Raw genomic sequence first — 23,705 nt, forward strand, 5'->3', positions numbered from 1 at the left:
ACATTGGCTTTCTAGGTGCTCATTGCAAAGCAGTCCCTGTGTGTTGTGGCTCTCCATGAGGCTCTCCAGTGTGCTTTTCCTCCTACCTCTCATGAGACTTTGTTTCCCACCCTGAAATCTGAGTCTTTCTTGTGCCCAGTTTGTACTGTTGAAAAAGACCTAAATCTCCTCCCATACTGGTGTCAGTGACGTGCTGCCCCAAATGCCTGAGGCCCCTGTAACACCTTTATTTTGATTTATACTTCCACCACAACCCTTGATGTGACTCCAGAGGTGGAACTGGACCTTACTGAGTGAAGTCGTTTAGTGCTCATCACTGAGGCAGGTGGAGCACATTCCCCTTCCTGTGACACTGGCTTTTTCAGACTTTCCTCTTGTTTCCCCAGCCTTTTGAGGCAGTGGGACAAAACTGAGCAGGACTGGGGCATCCCTCTCTCTCTTTCTTGCATCCTTCCAGGAGCATCAGGACTGCCCACATGATGCACAGCAAGTGTGAAATTCGTGCTGAGAGATTTGTGAACCAGCAGCCTCAAGCCTTGAGAGCCTCTGCCTGAACTAAGCAGTTACTCTCTCTATTTAGCATGGTACAATTTAGGCTGAGCGGTGATTGGAAGTGGGAGACTTGTCTCAAACAGCTTTTTTTCCTAAATAGAAAGGGACTTTTTCTTAAGCCACAGTGATCACAGCAACCAGTGCTCTGATGGGAGCCAAAAGTTTCTCTCACTCCAAGGATGGTCAGGGGAGAGGGGGATTTGTTTGCAGATCCTTGACTAAGCTAAAAAAAGTATTACTTATATTATTATTAATATATCTGAGGAATATTTTGCCTTTAGGATATATGGACATAGGAAAAGTAAATTCCCAGAGCCCTGGTGTGCGTTACTGTGGGTGAACAGGTTGAATCACCTCATTTTCCAGTCTGGCACATTTTAAACATGTAGTGGATGTGTTGGTTATACTCTCAGTACCTCTGTGTGTGTTTAAAAATCATGTGAGATCTTTGCTAACATCCTTGAAGATAATCTAGATAGATACTGGGAGCAGAACTGTTGCAAGAATTCCCATTTTATTGCAGGTAATTGTATGTTACTTTATCCCTTTCATGACACTGCTTCTAGTTTGGCTTTTTACCTGAAAAATGTAATTAGAAGAGCCATGAATTAAAGATTCTGATAACAGAACTCCTTTTCTTCCTCCTCTCCATCTGGAATACCTGCAGCAATACTCCATTTATCAGATCCTGCCATCAAAGGTTAATTTGCAACTGCCCAAATGGGTTGTGGAGGGGTTTCTTTGGTGTGTCTTTAGCTTGCAGGAGTCATTCAGAGGTCTGAGGTAAAAGAAGCACTCTCTGTGCTAATTTTCTGTTTGCACTTTTGCTCTGAGGAGAAGCCCTTGCCCTGTTTGTGGGATAAACTGTGGCCAGGGCAGGGAAGCTGTGCCTGCTTTGGGAAGCTGTGCCTGAAAGCATCCAGGCAGGTCACAGCAAGGTCACTCCACATGTCCCAGGAAATGATGCAAAACTAATCCAGATTTGCTGGTGGAAGGAGATGTTTACATAAGTATTTAAAAACAGATTAGGGCTAACCTGACACTAGATTACTGGGAGCAGTGTAAACATGGCTGAAAGGCGTAAACAGAGCTTGGCCTTTTGTACTGCAGGGGAGAGAATCTGTCACCAGCACCCAGTTGCCTGACTCAGGTGATGTTTGTGGTTTTCTCAGGCTGGGCAGATTACCTGAGGGACCTCTAAATGGGGCTTTGTCTGGGGCTGGTGCTCTCAGATCATGTAATTGTATGGTAATTTTTGAAATGGCGAGTGGAGGGCCTTGTTTGTAGTCCTTGTTCTGCTGTAACAGGATAGCACCAGAAAGCTTCTGATGGTCCTTTGATATAGCAGGAGGAAAAGGTGCTTCAAAGCACTGGTTTGAATTTTGGGAAAACAAGAAGAATCATCCTTATGCCTTTGGGAACATGACTCAACTTGGAAGGGGACAAAGCCCCCATTTAGTAACTTCTGGTCTGGGATACAGAAATTGGGTGCATTTTTTTTTGCAGCGTGTTTTCCAGCCTTAAGTGGAACCTGGCTGCTTGTGGTGTCTCTGCTCTTTGTGACAGCAAGGGCTCTTGCTGGCTCAGGGATTTTTGACACCTCCTGGCTGTTGCGATCCTACAACCCCGTGGGCACAGCATCCATCAAGGAGGATCTCAAGCACTGGCTCAGGAACAGTAAAGGTGGACAACACAAATATTGCTAACAATACAAGGTTGGGGTGAACTGTTCTCGTGAGGGCTTTCTTGGCATCACTTTGAGAGGGAAATAACCTCCTTGTTGTTTGAGCGCTGCTGGCTGCCACACCAGGTGAGAGTGACCTGTCCCCTCTCCGCCCTCCCCAGGGAAGAAAAAGAGCTCTGGATCCGCGCCAAGTACGAGCAGAAGCTGTTCCTCGCCCCGCTGCAGTGCCTGGAGCTGTCTCTGGGCCAGCACCTGCTGAGGGCCACGGCTGAGGAGGACTTGCGGACGGTGATCCTGCTGCTGGCCCACGGCACGCGGGACGAGGTGAACGAGACCTGCGGGGACGGGGACGGGCGCACGGCCCTGCACCTGGCCTGCCGCAAGGGCAGCGTGGTGCTGCTGCAGCTCCTCATCTGGGTAAGGGCTGCTGGGCTGGGCTGGGCTGGGCTGGCAGGGCGGGCTGGGCAGGGCAGGGCAGGGCAGGGCTGGGCTGGGCTGGCAGGGCGGGCTGGGCAGGGCAGGGCAGGGCAGGGCAGGGCTGGGCTGGGCTGGCAGGGCAGGCTGGGCTGGGCTGGGCAGGGCAGGGCAGGGCAGGGCAGGGCTGGGCTGGGCTGGCAGGGCTGGGCTGGACCCCTCAGCAGGGCTGGGCTGGGCAGGGCTGGGCTGTGTTCCTGCTCCTGGAGGGCTCCACATGTCCTGAGCCTGGGTTTTCTGCCTCTCTGCTGCTCGTTGCAAAGTGAAGGAGAGATTCCCTTAGCTTGAAGTACCACCAGGGCAGACTTGTCCCACACATTTTCCCCTCCGTGTCTCAGCGCCGCCAGGCTCGCGTTGTCGGGTGCTCTCCTGCGCGCTCCCTCCTCCTGCTCCCTTGGGTTCCCCCGGCGCAGTGCCGGGATGTTGCCCCAGCAGCTCTGCTCTGCTCTCCCGCAGTACGGCGTGGACGTGATGGCGCGCGACGCGCACGGGAACACGGCGCTGGCCTACGCGCGCCAGGCCTCCAGCCAAGAGTGCATCGACGTGCTGCTGCAGTACGGCTGCCCCGACGAGCGCTTCGCCCTCATGGCCACCCCCAACCTGTCCAGGAAGAACAACAACCGCAACAACGGCGGCGGGAGGATGCCCACCATCATCTGAGGGGAGCGAGCTGGCCTCCCGCTGCTCCGCACCCATCGCGGCCCCGCTCCGTGAGTCTGGCGACCGTCCCTGTCCTTGTCCCCAGCGCAGCCCGGCCCGGGTGCAGGCGGGAGCGGAGGGCCGGGAGGAGCGGGGCCCGCGGCTCCATGGCGGCTGCAGCCGGGAGGGCGCGGGGCGAGCCGAGCCCGGGAGGGAGGGAGGGAGAGACGGTGACTTTCCCTGACTGACAGTGAAGCACATCGGAACATTTCACCTCTACCGAACGCGGCGACGCCTGGATTTCCATTCTCTTCTCCTGAAGAGCTTGACGGCATAAATCAGAAGCAAGCACAGAGTTTGTCAGGTTTGAAGCTCCTATGATGGTATGTGTCAAATCAGTTGTAGCTAATCTGTCCGGGGAGAATACTGGCTTCATTACACTTGTATAGTTGAGTTCTTCCAGCATTACTGCTGTTTAATAGAACATGATTAGTCATCACGGAGAAAAAAGCATATTAGCTGAGGAGGTAGTTACATGGCACGCTTCGGTGATTGCTTGGATGTGATTGCAATATTCTTAGAAGCATCATATTATCTCAGACATGTTCTTTCGAGCCCTTGGAGCCCTCCTTTCTAAATTCACTGTCATAATTTAGTATCTGTTTAATTTTTCAGTCCAAAGAGAGGAAATGAGTTGCTGAGTGTTATTTGACTGCAGTCTCCTTGGTGTAAAAACAAAATGGAAAAAATAAATAAGAGTAAGCCTGAAACACAAAAAGGAATAATGAATACCGCTACGGAAAACAACATTTCAAGCACGTTGGGTGAAATTAATAAATGCGTTAAAGCTAATTTTTTTTTTTTTTTTTTTGGTTATGTTTTCAGCCAGCAGAAATAGGTTCTGTCATTTTGCCAAGGTAAATCGTGTTGAGTTTTTGGTCACTCCTGTGATGCATTGCCTAACTTATACAGATTTTTGTATTGTGTCTCTAGATTCTATGTATTTAAAATCTATTTGAATAAAAAAAAGACCGCAAATATACATTGATTTTTTTTTTGTTTGTACAGAAAACAATGACATCTCTGTTAATTTATAAACTGTAATGGATGTGAACTAAATAATGTGCAACTAGTTAGGATCTGTGGGTTACAGATCATTATTGTACATTGATAATATTCCCAGCAAATATTCTTTCCAAAGCCTTGTTGTGAGGAACAACATATCAGGAGATCACGGCACATTTGGCACAGGGAAGTGAAAAAAAAAACCATGTGAGACCTTCTAGAAGGGAAAAAAGAAGCTGTTCCTCAGCACTGTAAATATATTTTACTCCAGAAGTCAGGAAGCTTTCACAAGCCAAGACAAAAAGGCCTATTCTGGCTGGGGGAAGATCAGATTTGATTAAGTTCAGAATTGATAGCCTTCACCACGGCGGGCAGGGCACGGCTGCTCTGCCAAGAAAAATGGCTTGTGCAAGTGGCCTGGACACTTCATTTCAATTCCAACTTTTAATGCTTGCTTGGATTGTGTTTGGTCTTACCAGGCACATCCCATCTAGCAGGATTCTGGCATGGGGAAGCAGAGGTTTTGGCAGGCAGAAAAATGATTTTTTATTTTTTTTTTCTTTAATATGGCAATGTGGGGATGAGGGCAGGGTTTATCATGGAGAAAGTTGAAAACTCAACTGAATTCGATGGCAAAGGAGCAATTATGTGAAGGCAGTGAGGTGCATAAAGCACAGTAATTTGGAAATGTACCTTCTGTGTATTTCCCAAGCCTTTGGTAGTGCTCTTCCTTGGGGCTCTGTGTTTCATTCAGCACACAGATGGAAGGAGCAGCTGATAAATAAATTCAATGTGGACAAAATGTAAAGGAAAAAATGCAATGTGGTTATCTTAAGGAAAAACAAAAAAAAAAAAAAAGGAAAATTTACGGATTTGAGGTAAAGTTGTGGCTGAAAAATGAGCCTCAAGCTGGAAGCACAGGAATATTGACTGGCTTCTCCTCTTTGGTGGTGTTGTCCTTTTGTACTTTGTTGATTTCTAAACCTTGGAGTATTTGGGAGGAGGGATTCTTACTCCAGCCAGCCTAGGCTGACTGCACCAGACACAGCTGATTCCCTTCCCACTGGGATACTTCCAAATATTTGAATTTTTTTTTTCATTCAGGAAAGGTGTCTGTTTGAACTGCCATTTCCCCACCATTCCTGATGTTTGGTACTTAGAGATGGTCCCTCAGGGAGGGGACAGCCCAGCTGATGTGCAGCTGAAGGGGATGCTGTGGAACCCTCTGTGTGCTGGTGCTGGGGAGCTTTGCCACAGCAGGGATTCAGGAATGGCAATCCCAGAGGTGCTAGAGCTGCCTGCTGTTCCCCCCAGGAGCATCCAGGGCATTTGTATCCCAAAAACCAAGTCCAGTGTTTCAAACCCATGGTGGGCAGAGTTCTCAGTGCACATTCTGAGTCACAGCTGGGGTTTTTTTTCCTAATTGAGATTATTTTCTGTACATTGTTTGATGCTCCACATTCCTCTGATAAGACTGAGGGTGATGTTTGAGAAACAAGGGCAACCAGGTGGATTTCAGGTAGAAAAATTACGTGGTCCTTTCCTAAAAATCTTCTGAGAGCATCCCTTGAAATATTTTAGAATGCACAGAATATTTTTAGGAGAGGAAATTCCAGTGTATTACAATTATGCATCCAGGCAAGCCAAGTAATGCTTTAATTAAGTGGTAGCACAGTTGCTTTTACTCTAAATGTGGTTTCCCATAAGTGTTGGCATATCTGTGTTGAACAATGTTGATGGGGGGGTCTGTGGGGAGGATTCCCAGTCCTGCATGTGGCAGAGCTCCCTGGGAAAGCCAGGAGATCCCAAATTATCCTGAGTTGGAAGGGACCCACCAGGTGAGATCACCTAGGGTGTTGTCACCAAGCCACTCCTTGCAGGGTGGAGGACAGGGGGAAGCCCCTCTCACCAAGGCAGGGATGGAGGAAGCTCTCCTTGGCTGGGTCCTGGTGGGGCTTGGCTTTGAGAGCTCCACAGGCTTTTCAGGGCATGAGTTTGCCCTTTGCAGAGGATGCTCTTGGAGCCATCCAGGTGCAGAATCAGGCAATGTCTCCTGGCACGTGGAGACCCTGCAGGAATTGTCCTTCCCCTTGCTTTCACTCCATTCTCCCACCCCTTTCCATTCCTTGTCTGTTGATTAGGCACTCCTGTTGCTTTTTTGGAGCCCTCTGTCAGGCTGTTCACACCGTTTGACCTGTTGGGAACAAAACAAGCCCTAGCTGTGACCCAGTCCATGAGAAATCCCAGCAGAAACCCAGCAGCCAAAGCTGTTTTCTCTGCAAATGGAGTCTGCAGCACTGGTTGTCATTGCACCCCACTTAACCCTTCCCCTCATCCCAGATACCTTGAAATCCCCCTTCCTCTGCACTTTATCCGTGGCTAAAACACTAGGAGAGACTCAGCCATTGCTGTTTCCATATTTCCTCATCCCTTTGGCTAATTGCTGTGGAATTCAGTCAGATATTGCCAGGGAGGGTTTGCTTCTCCATGCTCTTCATGAAGAAAAGAGACCCAGCCTTGGAAAAATTCAGGGTCCTGCCCTGAATACAGAGATTTAGCCAAGGGCTCCAATTACCAGATTTCCAATTTTGGTGGTATAAAAGGAGCAGGGGGAAAAAAAATCTTGCTGCTCAGAAAGCCTGGTGAGCTCCTAGAAAGAGGAGAGGATTGTGAAGCATTTGGGCACAGTGTAAAATAACCAAGTGTAAACACAGCATTGTTTAATTCACTGTCTTGTCCCCCTTCCCTTAAATTATGTGTGTTAGTGCAAAAAATATATATATAAATAAAAACAAAAAAAAAAAAAAAAAGTTTAGCTGCACTTGGAGATTTCCCTGGGCCAGAGGAGGCCGAGTCATGTAGGGAGAGGAGTCGAGGTGGGAATGCAGATCTGCTCTTGGAAGTGATCCCTGGCACTGTAATGTAGAATAATTAGATTCTATGGGGTTGGAATAGCTTCAGCTTTTATATTTGTATGGAGATGGGGAGAAATGAAGTAATTTGTAGTTTCTAGTGTAAAGCAGTGGTAGTGGAGACAAGCACAGATCAGGGGGTCCCCAGGGGGCCCTTCCCAAACGTCTCGGGGAGCCGCCTTTGCACCTTATCAGGGATGGTTTTGGGGGTTTGGTGCTGGTGAAATGGTCATTTCATGTTTGGTTGAGTGGTTGTTGTCAACGAGGGGACTCGAGGGAAAGGTGGAGAGCGTTGGGGACCAAACTTTGGGGCAGCTTGGCTGGAGAGGAGAGAACTTCCCCACCCTCATCTCATTGTCAGGCATCTTCCTCCCCCCTCCAGAGGCTGCTACACCCATCCTGAGGTGGGATCTCTGCCTGATCCTCAGTTCCACACCTTCCATTCTTGATGATTTGTTGGTAAAATTTAAAACCCCCTTTGGATGTAGAAAAGAAACACTGAACTACCCCAAACTAAGAGGTTCTGCAGAGGGGTTTGAGTTCTAAGCTGCCAAAAAAAGGAAGGCAGGCTTGAATGGGTTTATTGGAAAATAATCTCCTGTTTGAAAAAAAAATAATAGAGGTCATAGAGCAAAAACATCCAAAGCTGTAGGTGGGTGAATTTGTTGGTTTAGGGTATTTGTAGGTTTTGCTTTGTTGTTTAGCATGGGCCAGTTTTTAAAGTAAATATTGGGACAGTTTACCTTGAGTTGCCTGAGTCTGTCCCACACTTTAAAGGAGGGGTTTTGTCCAGGATTGTCAGGAGCCGTGAATAGTTCATGATTTGAGAGGGGAATTGCATGATTTCAGAGAAGGTCGGTTTGGGATTTTTTTAGGGCCATCTTCCGCCCCAAGCCACCAAGCATGTTTCTGGCCCCATGTATTGTTTCAGGGTGACAGCAAGATGTGTGGGTGAATGAACTCCCATCTTGACTCCCATGTTCAGGAGGGAGAATTTCACTTGTGGATGGATAAAATAAAGATGTCTTTGTGCATTTCAGCAGTTTTAACCCCTTCATGTCCCCATGCCTGCCCAGATCCCAAACCCCTGTGGCAGCAGTCAGTTCTGTTGGCAGGCACAGCCTCAGCTTTCCCTCAGATTTTCTGGATGTGTTTTATTTTAGCTTCCAGTGCTAAGGGCTGGCTGTTTTGCAGTGCTTCAGAGCTCCTTGTTTTTCATCTGTGTGTTCTGTACAAAATGTGAAGGGGGGTGGGTGGGGGACACTTCAGGGCATGCTTTGGGGACGGTGGCCACGTTGCTTGCTGGCAGTGAATGCACCCTCAGCTCTTCCCTGCTTTCCAGAACTATCCCTGTGGGTTTTGTTGTTCCTGGGAGCTGAAGTAGCCAAAAACTTCCCTGGTCCTCAGGAATTGCAGGGTATGAGGAGGAAAACTTCTCACAGAAACAACTTGATCACATCCCCTCTGCTGAAGGCAAACCCCAAACTCCTGCAGGACCAAGGAAGGGTTTTGGTGCTCTGTGTGGGGTTTTTGGCATCTGAGCTGAGTTGAACCAGTGGATGAAGTGCACCTGAGCCCTCAGGTGTCACCTGGAGGTCACTTTGCACTTGCTGTGCCCATGTGCTGGTGCCTGCTCCTCAAACTGCTGTCAGTGATTGTGGGAATGCCCTAAATCACCATCAGGAGCTTTGCTTGGATGTTTCCAGAGGGGCAAGTTTCCCAGCTGGAGTCAGACCAGCCACTTCCAAGGAGGCAGGAGGAGGGACACTGGCTTGAGGGGTTGAGAGGTGCAGGGAGATGAGGTCCATGCTTGCTGCAGCCTCAGAGGTTTTTTAAAAATACAGCTTGAGAAAACCTTGAGCTTGGCCTCCAGGACTGGAGGGGAGAAATCCCAACTGCCAGCCCTGGGGGTGGAAAGCTCCAGGGAAGGAGATTCTGAAGGTAGAGAGGACAGAGTCTTGCCTTTCTTTTTAATATAAATATGCTTGAGACTCGTGTTCCTGGCTGAACCTGAGTGTGGGATCTGTGAGCTGTGGAGAGAGCCATGGCTGGGTGTGCAGAAGTGATGGGAGGATCTTTCATTTCCTGCTCCTTCCATTCCTTTGAAATGCTGTGGAAACCACCCCCTTCCCAGTGTTTTTTCCCTGAGGTAACCAGGGGCTCAGCTGGATTCCCCATTGAATCTGCTGAGGAAAAGAGGATGTTCCCATCCTCTGGAAGCACACAGCTCCATGCAAGTCCCAAGTTTGCAGGGGTTGTCCCAGCTCCCTTTACTGTGTCACTGTCAAGAGCACCTTTCACTTGTAGACTGCATGTGGGTGCACAGCCTGAGGGGCATTTGGGGGAGAGCATCCCCTAAAACACCAGGGACTCGTTTTGGGATGTGTTTGACTCAGCTTGGAACGGCCAAGAGCTCAGATCTGCAGCTCCTGCTGCCTCCAAACCTCCTGGGCCCCAGCAGGATTGAGCATATCCCAAAACTGCTTTGCCCACACCTGAGCAGCTCCAACCTGTGGCAAATCCAGTCCAGCAAAGGTTGGGTTTTGTGTTCAGCCCCCAGATCTTTCAGGTCTTTCTGCTTTGTGGTGTTTGTCTTTCCAGTTGAGTAGGGAGGGAGCCCAGGTGAGTAGGGGACACCTGCTCGGGGTAGAGGCAGGAGATACCTAGCACATGGCAGGCTTTATAGCAAGCTTTGGGTTGTTGGGGTTTGGTTTTGTTGGGTTTTTTTTTTGTTTTTGTTTTGTTTTCTGTTACTGTAAATAATAATGTATAAATGATGACAAGACAGTGTGAAAATTCTAAAAAAAGAAAAAGAAAAAAAAATGTCTTTTGTTGTTGTTTTTATATTACCTCATCCAGCAAGTTTGTTTTACAATGACTCGATGATGCTTTATTTATATTGTTTGTACTGTAATTAAACTGATTGACAAACATTTCACTTTGCTTGTTGTTTCCTATGATTTGGGTTTGATTAAGTATGCCAGTTTGTATTATGTTCCCCTGTCCTCTCTCTCTCTCTCTACACATCGAGATTTTTTGTGTCAGCTGTACAGTATTCTGAATAATTAAAAATAAAAATTAAAATTTAAAAAAAAAAGGAACAAAAAAGCTGTAAAGTACTGCAGAGAGAGGCTGCTATATTGTATAGGTCTCTTTCTAATAAAGACAAGAAAACTTGTTGGTCTCAGCTTGTTCTTTGCCTGAGTCTTGGTGGTTTCTGTAGCTCCACCTGTTCCCTTCTCCTGTCACTCCTTGCCAGCAATAAAGATGAAGGATTGTCCAGGACCTGGGATGTCAGAAGAGCCAGTAATGGTTCAAATTGATAAATTAAAAAGCAATAAGTCAGCTGGGCCATAATGGGTGTATATCTAAGAGTTCTGGAAGTGCCTCTGGAGTGACAGGTCTCCCAGCCAAAAATATGGGAGCTTTCATTAAAAACAGTTCTTCTCCCTGAGGAAGGGAGCAGTAAATGTTGCACCTTGGCTTTAAGACTCTCTGGAGGGGATCCAAGGAATTAGGCCGGTAACGGTTACATCTGTATCTGCTAAATTGGCCCAAATGATCATTTAAAGTAAGAATAATAAAACATCTTTAAGGTCAGGATGTGGCATGGCCTAATCACTTCTTTGGAGGGAACTCATTGCTCTCCATTTGGCTTCTCTGAGGCAGCCAGCCCCAAGATCTGAACAAGGGGCACTGGCTGACATTTATTTAGTTTTACCTGCAAGAAGGAATTACATCATGCTGGGGGAGCTGTGTGGTCCTTGGAGAACAGCAGGTAAAATTCCATAAATTTGTATTGAAAGAGGGGGGATTATGATTTAAAGATTATTTAAATAATGTGGGAAGAATGGAAGGAGATCTAAGATCTATGAGGAGCACCATGGAGACACCAGTGGTGGGTTTGGCCATCTGTGTTTTTCCCACCTCACACTCCACAGAGAAATTAGGGGTGCTCAGAGATGAGGAAAGGTGGGAAAAGTGGGGAATTTCCCTTGAATGGAGGAAGAAGCAGCAGATTGGGATTGTCCCTATTCCTGACCCCACATCTGATGCAGTCCTGATGACCTCAAAGCCACCAAGATGCCCCACAGGGCAGATCTTGCTCCAGAGAAAACCTGGCCAGGGTTGGAGAGATGCAATTGTATCTGAGTGGGGCTGCTGCAGCTGGGATTTGGGGGGGTTGGGATTCATCTTCTCAGCCTGCTCTGTTCATTCCTCACTGCCCATCCAGTCTCCCACCTCTCCTGTCACACGGGGATTTGGGGGAACTTTGCTGCTGCTTTTCCTGCTCCTCATTGCCAGGAGCTCCAGGGAGGCTCCAGCAGCGCCGTGGGGGATGCAAACCCGCAGGGCTGCTCGTGGATGTTGTTTTTGCCCCCCTTTTGGGGGGGGCACATGGCTGGTTGGTCACGCAGCAGCTGCACCCCTTTGTTCCTGAAAGGTTTCCCCACCCCGTTCAACCCCAGCAGCACCGAGGCAGGAGAGGAGTGCTTTGTGTTCTCCCCTTCTGGATTTGAAATGTGAACTTCCAGCGTGGGAGAACTCTGTTTGGATTCCCCCTGGGTGTAAAGCTGTAGTAGTGCTCCTTTTTTTAGGAACCATCCGTCCCTCCCCTCCTTTGCTCTCCTGAAGGGATGTGGGTTTTGATTTCGTGATGGGCACGGCTGGCTGCTCCCTCTCCCTAACAACCCTCCTAAGATCTGGCTTCTCCTGGAAGATCCTGGTGCTCAGGGATGGTGGAGCAGATGTAAGGATGCCTTTCATGCCCACGTTCCTCACCTTACCCTGAGCCCACCCCTGTGTACCCCTGAAACGCTCCCAGCTGGTGGCATCCACTGATGCCTTGGGAAAAAAGAAAATATCCTAAGGCAAAGCAACGGGGGTCAGGAGGAGGTTTTGAAGGAAAACTCTTGATTCCCGTAATGGGAGTGGGGGAAACATCCCCTTTTTTCCTTTTTTTTTTTTTTTTTTTTTTTTTTTAAGAGGAAAAAGTAATTCTTAAAAAGCCCAAACTGTTGCTGTGCCATAAAGGCCTTGCTGTGCATTTCCACCCTTGCTTCCAAAGGATTCACTCTGATGGACGCTGGCAGCACCAGCTCAAGGAAGCTCCTCCAGGGCTCAGAAATTCCATTCCATAGGAACCACCTGCTTTTAGCCCTCATCCAGGACATTCCCTGGGCAGACCTGCTGGGTTTATTTGCTGTTTTAACACAAATCCAGACTGGTGTGAAGGGAGCGATGGGAGGAGGACAGGAAGCTCAGAGGTGGTGGGGTGGGGCTGACTCTTGCTGATAAACAGCTTTGTTTTCCAGAAAAAAACCCAGATCCAGCTGCTTTTTAAACAAAAGGAAAAGCTTTATGCCCCGTGGAGGTCAGGTGAGAGTAACATTAAAGAGCGAGGTCTTTATTTCTTCACCTGTGGCCAGAGCTGGGGGTGTCTGAAATCTGATTTCATGGGGGTTTTGCCGTGGATTTCCCCAGCCTGGAACTTGAAAATTCAGGGACTTCCAAGGCACCTGTTTTCAGCGAGTTAATAACCCTCGGTGGATTTCTCTTCCATGAGTTTGGCCGATCCCCAGAATCCCTGGGAAGCTCTGAGCATCCACAGCATCCCACATCAATGCCATAGGATGGTTTGGGACCTGGAATTTCCTCTTTATCCCACCTCCTGCATGAGCAGGGACACCTCCCTATGGAACTTGCTGTTACCCTGGCTGGGAGAAGCCCAGCCGGAATTTGGGCTCATCTGAGCCCAGCCCTTGAGCCCATCCCTGTTCCCTTTTCCCTCTGAGTCCGGGATGGATCTCAGGCAGGCGACACTCGCGGGAATTGCGCTTTTTCCATGATGAAACCTCGCAATTCCCGCCCAGAACATGACTTTGGAGAACCAAAGGGTTCTTTGGGAAAAACCTTTCAGGCCATCAAATTCAACCCTAAAGAGAGAGCGCAGCCTGCGGGGGTGACCAGGAGGGAAACGTGGTGAAAGCGCTGGAATCCCACTAGGCAGTCATTGATCCCTCCTAATTCCCAGTAAAGCCTTTAATTGCCCAATAAATGCTCTCAGTAACCCTTTGACGCCCAGCGCCAGCAATTAGCACTTATTTATTTGCGTCCTGCGATGTCCCGGCTCCCAAATCTGTTTGTTTTGGTTCCCAGAGAGAGGATGAGGAGGATGCTGGAGTGGTGGCAGAGGAGAGGTGATGGAGCAGGGATTGACCTTGGGCTTCCAGGGATGCACAAAAAAAAAGGAGCTCGCTCCAGCCTTTCAGGAATTGCTGCTGCCACCGAGGGTGATGAGAATCTCCTTTGGCAGTGAAAAAAAATGGTCATTTCTCGGCGTTTTGGTGCAGGAGCAAACGATTGGCACCGTTTAGGAGGATCAGTGGGAATCCAAGGCCAGGAATGTCGATCTAATGAAGCCAAGGCTGGGAGCTGAAGCAGCCTCAAGCTGCCAGAGGAAGGATGAGAAGGAGAGAAAAGGGAAAAGCCTGATACCCATAGCAGCAGGAGGGAGGAAAGGGATTCCCAAGTGCCAAATCAACTCATCCTGCAGTTTCATTCATTCCAAGCACCGGCTTGGAAATCCCACCTGTGCTTGGGGCCAGAGAGAGGATGTTGGATCTGCCTTGGGTGTTGGAGAGCCCAGAGGCTGCTGTGGGGTGCAGATGTCCCCAGCACCCCGGTGGGGGTCCCCAGGTGCAGCCAGAGAGAGGGGGCAGAACTGCAAATTGCCGTGGGGAAGAGAGCAGCCTGTCCCAGCCAAAAAAACAAACTCCACCCTCTCAGCCCTGTTTTTAGCCTTTGCCTTGGAGGCACCCTGCAGTTCTGGGGAGTTCTGCTGGGTATCCCCCCATGGATGAACCTCTCCATGGTGCTGGGAAAAGCGGGTTCGGCAGCACCTTCCTCCCCACCCCCAGCTCCCCTCCTCCTCCTCCTCCCAGCAGAGCTGCAGCATCCCCATCTCCCGCTCAGCCGCTCCAACTGGTAATGGCCGGGCTGATTGACTGCAGATTTCCCCGTAACTGAGCTTAATTAGCAAGCTAATCAGCTCTGGAGATGGTTCCAATTTATTTATTGGCTGGTGGCTGCCGCTAATCGGCCCGGCCGGTTGATACTGGCGGCGCTGAGGTTTTGTGCCAGGTGAGGGAATAATTCGGGATTTCATCCTGTGCAGCGCTCCCTGGAGCTGGGATGCAGAATCCCCTCAGCCCGGCTCACACCAGCTCTGCCTCTCCAGGGGGATGGTTTTTTTGTCGGGCAGGGAGAGAAAACAGCGTGTTCTGTGCAGAGCTCAAATACCCAAAATAGTCCCTGGAGCAGGGATGAGGCATCCAAAGGCAGAGTGGTCCGAGGGTCACCTCTGCTGAAGGTGACCCAGAGCAAGGCTCTTACAATTTGTGCTTCTTAGTTCCCTCCAGCAGTGCTGAAGTGATTTAAAAGGGAATTTTATTTTGTTTAAAAAAAAAAAAAAAAAAAAAAAAAAAAAAAAAATGATGATTTTTTCTGGATTTTTCCTTCCCCCTGGAATTACTGGGAAAGTGGCATTAGTGTTCTCTGGGTGCTGGGGCATCTCTGAGCTGATGTTGTTTGAGAGAAAGGGGAGTGCTGGTGGTGTGGCAGTGAGGATCTCCCTCCCAAGTGTTGGGGAGCAGGGTTGGAAGAATGGGGAAAAAATTCCTGTCCTTGGCTCCTGGCCCTGCAGATGTCCCACCAACCTCTGGGTGTGGGACAGAGATGTGGGATGGCAACACAGAAAGGAGGGAAGGGAATGGGATTTCCACACCTTTGTTCCCTGCTAGAGGGAAGCAAAGGGGAGAGAGGCAGGATGGAAAGGGAGAAGCAGCTGGAGAAGGGACCTGCAATGGCAAGAACCGACTCTTGGTTAAAACATCAGATCCCTGAAGGCATCCAGCCTCCAGCTGGAGACCTGGAGAAGATGGAGAGCCCCCCCAGACCTTTTAATTGGCTCTGATCTGTAATAGATCCATATTTTAAGCAAAATAAATAAAGGGAGAAAGGCCTTGCTCCTCATTTGAGCCTGCCTGGCTCCAGCTGCCAGATCCATTCCTGAGCTGCCACTCTCCTGTTGATTCAAGGGCCCTCCAGTGCTGGTATTTTCTCCTGAGAAGGCATTTTGGGCAATAATTGAATAATTTTCCCTCTCTCTGAGTAGCCAGGAGGTGGTGGGGGGGTCAGGGCATTGTGACCCCCCTGGACCTGGCACCCTGGGGACAACAGCACCAGAGTGGGATATCCCCATCCCTCTCCATCCCATCCCTGGGATGCCAAGCTGTCCCCCCCTCACCCCTGGAAGTGTCCCAGGGCCTGCAGCAGCCTGGAGAAGGGCAGGCTGAAATGAGATGAGCTCTGAGGCCTCTCCCAGCCCAAACCCTGCTGTGGCTCTGTGATTCCTGCAGCACATCCTGGAGATGGAGCTGATCCCCAGCAGGCAGGGAGCTGGGGATTGCTGGATGAGCTGGATGAATCCAGAAAGCTCCTGGCACAGGGGAGCAGAGCATTCGTGGCTCTGGCTCTGAAATCTCTTCTGGAGAGGGTTATTAGAGGGAGTAATTGGGATCACCTTACTTTACAAATGTTACTTTGCAGAACGAGGCAGGAAGACAGATCAATCTCAACTATCATTCATTAAGGAAAGTCCTTTATAAATCCCAAATTAACAATTTCTCTCAGAGAGAGCCTTCCCATTACCCTCCTTTTGCAGGGACTTATGGCCACTCTGGAAATGGGGAAATATGAAAATAATTGTGGAGGGGGAGAAATAGCAGCTGTGGGCTTAGGAGCCCAGCATCTGGTTGGAAAAAAAAAATACAGATGTGTGTCTTAAAAATGACCATGAGCCTCATTCAGAGGGGCAATGGTTGTGACAGATACTGTGACCCATGGCTGTAAGGAGGCTCAGAAAAACCCCAGTGGCTTCTTAGCAATGGAGGGATTATTTGTAAATGTGCAGGTGCAGGTTTGCAGAAGGTCCCTGCTGCCATCCATCCCCTCCAGCAAAGAGGGAATGGCGGCAGAAAGCTGCTCCCACTGCCTGGGCTGGGCAACTCTTCAGACTGGGCTCTGCCATTGGTGCTGGGCACAGACAAAATTATCTGGGGGGGGGTGCTGCTGCAATCTGAGAGTCTGGCTTGGTGTTTGGGGTGGGGAGAGACAATTTCAACCCAAATCCTTTTGGTGTTTTGGATGAAAAGCAGCAAGACAATTTTTTAATTTTTTTTTTTCAAGCAGTAGAGGAAAACCAGTTAATTGCTCCTTAAAAACTCATCGGTGCCTTCCAAGTTGGGTGAAAAAAACCAAAACAAACCCCAATTCCTTACCATTCCCATGGCTTCTTTTGGCTGTTCTGGGAATGCCAGCAAGGGAGGCAGATGTTTCTTAAAGGGCTTTTGGGGCCAAAGCCAACTTTTCCCACAACATTTCTGAGTATGGATGCTTTTGCAAAAACAGCAATCTTGAAGAGGATCAAAACTGGGAGGAGAACAGCAAAGATTTCTGTTTATACTCAGGCAGTTGCAATTTTTATCACTTCAGGTAGTATCAAGACATGATAATTTATAAAAAAAATTAAATCACTGCTAATGACCCTTTTGGGGAGGCCATTTTTGGGGTTTTGGCGCCTTTTAGAGAAGATTGGGAGCTGCAGGCATTTGGCACCACACAGCCAGCTCCTCGCTGTTGGTAACACTCTCCTGGAAAATTATAAACGGGAGTCCCCGGGTTGTCTTTTGCTGCGTTAATTAATAGGATGTGAGCATTGAAAGCGCTCCCCCGGAGCCGGCGATGGGCCCTTTGCCGCTCATTCCGGCCCCTCGCCACCAGCCCGCTCCTCCTGGCAAACACCCCGTGTTTTACTGCCACTGCCCGTCCATCCCACCGCCTCCCGGTGGTTTTCCCGGGGGAAAGGATGGGGGGATGAATTCCCGTTCCCCCGCAGGTGCTGGCGCGGAGGAGGCAGAGAGGAGCATCCTCATCCCCAGCGCTGCTGCTGCGGGGCGACAGAACCTGGGGCTGCTGTCCCTGCGCTCCCGGGACACATCCAGGGACCGGGGACTCTCTGCGCAGACCCAAGGACCGGGGACTGTCTCTCTGTGCGCATCCAGGGACGAGGGACACTTTCCCTGCCCTCCTGAGGTACATCCAAATATCAGGGACTCTCTCCTACCGAGCCCGAGGCGCTCGGGGGATGCTCCGGGAGGTGCTCGGGGCTCTCCCTGTGGCCCGCAGGGATGGAGGATGTGGATCCCCAGGTTTTCCCCCATCCTGGGTTGTCTGTAAAACCAGGCGGGTGCCCCACCTTCCCCCCCCCACCGGAGGTTTTTTGCTCGTAGCTAAAATCTATACATTCCGTAGAATGGTTTTGCTTATTGCTAAAAAGCCCCTTTTCCGCATGATTTTAAGGATTTGACTCGGAGCTGGCAGTCAGGGCACCGAGGAAACACCGGCTTTTATTTCAGAGCCGAGGTTGTGGGAGATGAAGCAGAGGTTTAAAATCCACGTGGTTCCATAAGGGAAGAAAAAAAAAAAAAAAGTGGGGGGCAACAAACCAAGAAAACAAAAGTAGCCTCCATCCCTCCATCCCATCCTTCCTCCCTTCCTCCATCAGGCCTGCTCGGAAAGGCGGCCTCTGGCTTCTCCCTCTTCCCAGGCTGAGCCCTGGGGAAAGTTGGGCGAGTAAGTTCGCGGAGCCGGAGGGAGGGCGGCACAGATCGATTGGCGAGTTTAATAGGATCAGGTCAGTGTAATCCTGTTTCAGCCATTGTAATTCAGGCAGCCAAGGAGACCTCAAACTATAGGGGAAGGGGCTTTTAAAACCTCAGCGGTCCTGCCACAAAGCCAGAGGCTGGGGCCGGGACAAAAGCGGCAGAGAGGATGAAGTGGCTTGAAATAAATAGATTAACGCTCTCTATGGTCCAGGCGTAGCGGGAGGGAGAAAAGAGCAAGCGAGGGGCGGGCGAGCATCCCGCGGCGGCGGGAGGGGACGGAAGGGAGCGGGCACCCACAGGGGACACGGGGGACACGGGCACAGGGGGGTCCCCGCCCCCTCCCCGCCCGTGTTTCCGAAGGGCTGGGATACTGGGATAGGCAATCAATTTTTACGATGCGATTTATAATTCATACAGGTTGTCTTGGTGCATATGGTGTTGCTTTTTGTGCGTCAGGGTGCCGGGTGCTTTATGGCGGTGACGGAGATGGAGCCGGCAGGGGGGACACAACCCCGTGGGACCCCCGGGGGGTGGGGGTCTGTGCCGAGAGTGCTCAGTCCTTCGGGAGGGCGATCCCAAGGGAGCGCAGCCCCCCGAGCCCCTCTGGGGGTGTCGGGGTCAGCCCCAGAACCGGGTCCTTGTCGCACCCCCGGGGCAGGAAAAAGGCAGGGACACCTCCAGCCCGGCTGAAATAATTAAACCAATTAAGTCCACACCACCAGAACCAGGGGGGGGAGGCAGCGCTGGCACCTCCGAGCTGAGTTTGCGGGGTCTCTGCGGGGACTTTGCCGGGTCACTGCGGCGGCAGCGGGACGGAGGGGGGGATTTAAAGGCGCTGATGTCTTATTTAGGAGCGAGGCAGCGCCATCCCAGCATCCCAGCCTTAAAAGTGCACATTTGTGGATAAATCTGGAGCTGGGGGTGAGGAGGAGAAGAGCGGGCTGCTCCCCGTGCCCTCCGACTCGGGGTTTGCCGGCATCGCTGCCGCGCTCCCCGAGCGCCGCAATTATTTGATCTGCAGATGTAAGAGGAATTTATTGTAACAACAAATATAGTGATGTCAAAACCCAACCTTGGATTAAAGCCGGCAGCCAAAGGGGAAGTGTATTAATTTCAAACAGCATCAGAGGCCAGTGCCTATTAGGACGAGCTATTCTTCAGACCCCCCCCCATCAGAATTAATCATTGGGAGTTAATTTGAAGCTCAGACAAGTTGCTGTTAATTTAGTACAGGGAGGACGGTATGGAATAAAAAGCTGAGGTGCTGGCCGGGCCTCCTGGGTCTCATTAATCAGCGAGCTGAGACGGCCTGGCTTGATTACAATTTGCAAAAAAATTCATTAGAGCCTGGGCGATTGACAATTTTTCTCTCTGCCTGTGATCTGACTCATTAGGCAGCCAAATGAAAGCCATGATGATGGTGATGATGACAGCTATCAACCCCCTCGCTTGTTTATCTCCTTCTCCTCCGGCCCTCGGCCCGGGGCTTCCCCCTCCGGTCCTGGGATGGAGGGGGCAGCGGGGGACCCCAACCCGCCGCGGAAATCGCTTCCCACTGCCGGGGGCGCGCAGGGAGCGATGTCCCGGCGGGGGACGGGGCTGACGAGCAGCTGCTGCTCCCTAAAATGCAACAGCGGCCAGCGGGGGGTGCACCCCGTTTTTGGGGGAGGGTGAGGGGAGCACAGCCGCGCTATGCTGGCCCCAAGAGCCACCCGAATTAAATTCGAGGATCATCTTTTTCCGGAGGCAGCACCGGGTGTTTGTCCCACGCGTGTCCCGCGGCTCCGCGCACGGGCGAAACCAAAAATTATCATCAGCATTAGGATGAACATTTCCGTGTTTTAAAGCAGTGCCGAAAAGGCTGGGATTGTGGAATTTGCGGGTTTTTCCCGCTGCTCCCCGCGGGTTGCTGACCGGGGTTGTGCCTTTTTGGGGAGCGGGGTCCCCCCCACCCCCCCCACGCTGCATCCCCCGGAGCCGCCGCCAACCCTCTCCGACCCAAACAAAATAATAATAACAATATTAACTATTATAATTATAATAAATAAATGATGAAGCGTGAGCGATGTGACCCGGCCAAACCTGGGAGCCTGTTCCGGACCGTATGACCTCCCCAGGTTAAATTATTTAATTTTAATTGACACCCCCCTCACGCCCCCGGCACTCAGTTTTCCTCGGGAAAATGTCATTTTTAATTCCAGATCGCCGCCGCCGCCAATGTCACGGTGGCACCGGCATGGACAGAGCCGGGATGCGGATAATAGGTGGAAAAAAAAGAAAAGAAAAAAAGGGGGAATGAAAAGGATGCGGGAAGGGAAGGGGGGGATGCGGGACCCTCCGGCCCCGACCCCTCCCACCCCCCGATCCGGCCCCGGCGCCACGAAAACGGGCTCGGGGCTGGGGGGCAGCGGCTGCACCCCCAAAAAGGGGGCTGGGGAGAGGCGGCACCCCCGCCAAACACGGGGCTGGGGGGCAGCGGCTGCACCCCCAAAAACGGGGCTGGGACCCGCCGGGTGAGATGCGGGGGTGCCCCTGCTCCCCACCCCCGCTGAGTCGCAGCTAAACAGCTTTCTCACCCCTCAGAACAAGGGGTAAAAATAATAAAGAGAAAGTTTTCCACCCGGCTCCCCCCCTCTCCCCGGCAATAAATGCGGCTTCGCAAAAGAAAGAAAAAAAACAGAAACAAAAATAGAGGCGAGAGCGGCATCGCTCCGCTCCGGCAGTGCAGGAGGGGAAAAGAAAATCAGCTCAACGCCAAATCCTGGACAGAACAGCCGGGGGCTGGAGGGCTTTTTTTTTTTTTTTTTCTTTTTTTTTTTCAAGTCTTTTTTGTTTCTTTGTCGGTTTTTATTCACAAGACTTAGTTTGCTTTTAAATTTCATAACTTATAAGGAAATAAGCTACATTGAAATAAATTAAACACAATAGTGAAGATCGTGCTGCTTTTTTTTCTTTTTTTCTTTTTTTTTTTTTTGCCTTTCCCCCCCCGCCCCCCCTCTTTCTCTCCTTTAAACATGGCTTGGTAAAATAGGCAAACCGAATCGACAGAAAGCCAGGCAAAAAAAAAAAAAAAAAAAAAAAAAAAAAAAAAAAAAAAAAAAGAAAAAAAAAGAGATTTAAAAACTCATTCCCCAGTGCCTGCCACTCAGCCATCGGCAATAAAACCAAACAATAAAAAAGGCGTGAAATGAAACTCTGAGTTTTCTTCCCGTTTTTTTGTTTGTTTGTTCTCTGGTCTTTTTGTTTTTGTGGGGTTTGTTTTTGTTTTTTACCTTTCGGCCCCGAATAAGAAAGAAAACCCCAAAGGTGGCAAAAGGCGCCGCTGGGGATGCTCCGGCGAGGGGATCCAGCGCCGGCACCGCTCCGCATCCGCCGTGCCCACGGCCAAGGCGCGTCCAGAGGCTCGCCATAAATATCTGCGTGTGTCTGTGCGTCTCTTCCAGCCTGGGACAGCCCTGCTCCCAACCCAAACAGTTTCCAAGCCTCTTCCCCTCGCGGTGCGTGGAAAGTTTCGCTTTAAAGTTCGCTCGTGGTGGGGATTTGCCATGCGCTCACGCGGGGTTTTTGGGTGGGTTTTTTTTGTTTGTTTGTGTGTGTTTAGTTTTTTTTGTGGCGGGTTTTTTTTGTTTTTTCTGTTGGTGGTTTTTGGATTTTTTTTTTTTTTTTTGCTTCGCTCATTTTTGTTTTTATTCGGGTGGGCTGCCTTCAAACCCCGCGTTGGAAACTTTCCCCTTTAAAAAACTTGTGGCTCTGAGCGTCGGAGGAGGGAGAGATCAGGGTCGGGCTTGCTCCAGCTGCTGGTGCTGACTCCTGATCGCGAACCTGCTGACGTGCACCGGGATGGGCACCACGATCTTGGGGTTCCGGGAGGGTTCCCCTGTCTTGGAGTTGGCGTTGCCCGCCTTGACCCGTTTCCATTTGGCCCGTCTGTTCTGGAACCAGATTTTCACCTGCACCTCGCTGAGTTTGAGGGCGTGAGCGATCTGGGACCTCTCGGTCAGGGACAGGTACTTTTTGCAGTGGAACTCCTTCTCCAGCTCCAGCAGCTGCTCGCTGGTGAAGGCTGTTCGCCTCCGCCGGTTTTTGCCCGTGGACGTGGTGTTGGTGGAACTGGGGGGGTTCTGGGGGTTTTCCTCCAGCGCGTTGCCAGAGTCCTCTTCCTTGTGAGCCGCCTGCCCGGCGATGTTGTCGTCCGAGCTGTAATCCAGATCGCTGTCCATGGAGAAACTTTCCTCCTTGCCTTTCGCATCCTCCTCCGCTTTGGGGTCCTCCTTGCCCTGGCCCCGCAGAGCTGCGAAGGGAGCAGAGGCCTCTCGTTAGCATCCCGCACCCTCCGTGCCGCGGCCCCCCGCCCTGCAGCACCCCAAAATTGATGGCTTGGGGATTTTTTTTTTCCTTTTATTTATTTAATTATTGATTTTTTTTACCGGCGCATCTTTGGTTTGCGCTGATTTTCCCGAGCGGCGGCGGCAGCTCAGCCCTCCCTCCCTCCCTTTTCCCGGGGGTCCCCCCGCACCTCCCGACCCCCCGATCCCGGGCATCCTCACTCACCCAGGGAAGCCTGCACGGCGTCGGCGGCGGGGAAGGGCAGCAGAGCCCCGTCCTTGCCCAGGAAGGCTTTGCCATCGTCGCCGCCGCCCTCCGCGGGGACGCCCTCGGCTTTCTCGAAGTTGCCCGCGGGCGCGAACTTCCTGGCGGCCTCCTGGTGCTGCGGCGAGGCGGGGAAGGCGCCGGGCAGCGTGGCCATGAGCGTGGAGGTGAGCGCCATGCCCTGGGCCAGGCCGGAGCAGAAGCCGGAGGGCAGGCTGGGCAGCGGGTGGTGGTGCGGGTGCGCGGGCGGCAGCGCGGGCGGCAGCGCGGGCGGCGGCGGCGGCGGCGGCGGCAGCACCACGGGCCGGTACGGCATGAACATGGGGTAGCCGGTGTACACGAAGTGCCCGGGGGCGGGCGGCGGGGGGCTGCCGATCAGCGAGTCGATGCTGAAGGCCGTGCTGCTTCCCAGCGGGCGCTGCATCATCATCAGCGAGGGCTGGAAAGCCGCGCTCATGCCGGAGCGAGCGGGCGAGCGACCACCTTCCTCCTCCTCCTCTTCCTCCTGCTGCTGCTGCTGCTCGGCGGCGGCGCTCAGCCGGGGCGGAGCGGGGCCGCGGCCCGACTGCTCGGCGGCCGCCCGCACATCGGGGCCGCCCCGCCCGCGCTGCGCCCCCGCCGCGCCGCCGCCGCCGCTCTGCCCGCCCGCGCTGCCCCGCGCCCATTCACATTTTGGCCGCCTGGGAACGCGGCCCGCCCCACGTGCCCGCCGCCGCCGCCGCCCATTGGCCCGCGCCGGAAGAGGGGCGGGGTTTGGTGCGCTGGCCACGCCTCCTGCCCCGCCCCTTTCGCGCGCCCCGGACGGGGCGGCCGCGCGCGATGCTCGCGCCGGGACCCCGAACCCCCAAACACCCTTGTGCCACAAACCTCCCCTTTTTCTTTTTTATTCACGCTCCCCTTCTTTCTTTACCCTTTTTTTTTTTCTCCTTCTTCCCCCCCCACCCTTCCTTTTTTTCCCCCCTCTTTCCTTCCCCCCACCTCCTTTTTTTTTTCTTTTTTTTTTTTTTTTTTTTTTGAAAAGCCCCCAAATAGGCTCCATGTGGTTCTGGGTAAAGTCAGCCC

General features: G+C 51.5%; 2 protein-coding genes across 10 annotated transcripts in view; one reads left to right on the top strand and one right to left on the bottom strand.

Moving 5' to 3' along the window:
- Positions 1–3,379, top strand: part of AGAP1 (ArfGAP with GTPase domain, ankyrin repeat and PH domain 1) — a 289,598-nt gene extending 286,219 nt beyond the window's left edge. For all 9 annotated transcript variants that reach the window (XM_079310686.1, XM_079310687.1, XM_079310688.1 and 6 more), the window contains 2 exons: positions 2,398–2,653; positions 3,167–3,379. In XM_079310686.1, the coding sequence (XP_079166812.1) occupies positions 2,398–2,653; positions 3,167–3,370 (460 nt within the window). In that variant the 3' untranslated portion in view covers positions 3,371–3,379. The remainder of the gene's footprint in view (positions 1–2,397; positions 2,654–3,166) is intronic.
- A 17,772-nt stretch (positions 3,380–21,151) lies between these two features.
- Positions 21,152–23,423, bottom strand: GBX2 (gastrulation brain homeobox 2). The gene is made up of 2 exons (XM_079310908.1): positions 22,605–23,423; positions 21,152–22,344 (listed from the first exon to the last, which is right to left on the bottom strand). The coding sequence occupies exons 1-2, from the start codon at positions 23,098–23,100 to the stop codon at positions 21,827–21,829; spliced, it is 1,014 nt and encodes a 337-aa protein (XP_079167034.1). The 5' UTR covers positions 23,101–23,423; the 3' UTR covers positions 21,152–21,826.
- Between the last annotated feature and the right edge of the window lie 282 nt (positions 23,424–23,705).

This window comes from Erithacus rubecula (genome assembly GCF_903797595.1).
Source record: "Erithacus rubecula genome assembly, chromosome: 8".
Classification (NCBI taxonomy): domain Eukaryota; kingdom Metazoa; phylum Chordata; class Aves; order Passeriformes; family Muscicapidae; genus Erithacus; species Erithacus rubecula.

Excerpts from the sequence above, each read along its gene's own strand:
- GBX2 (XM_079310908.1), bottom strand. The coding sequence starts at position 23,100 with ATGAGCGCGGCTTTCCAGCCCTCGCTGATGATGATGCAGCGCCCGCTG. Across the intron at positions 22,345-22,604 it reads CGCCGTGCAGGCTTCCCTGG|CTCTGCGGGGCCAGGGCAAG; the intron begins GTGAGTGAGGAT and ends CTCCCTTCGCAG.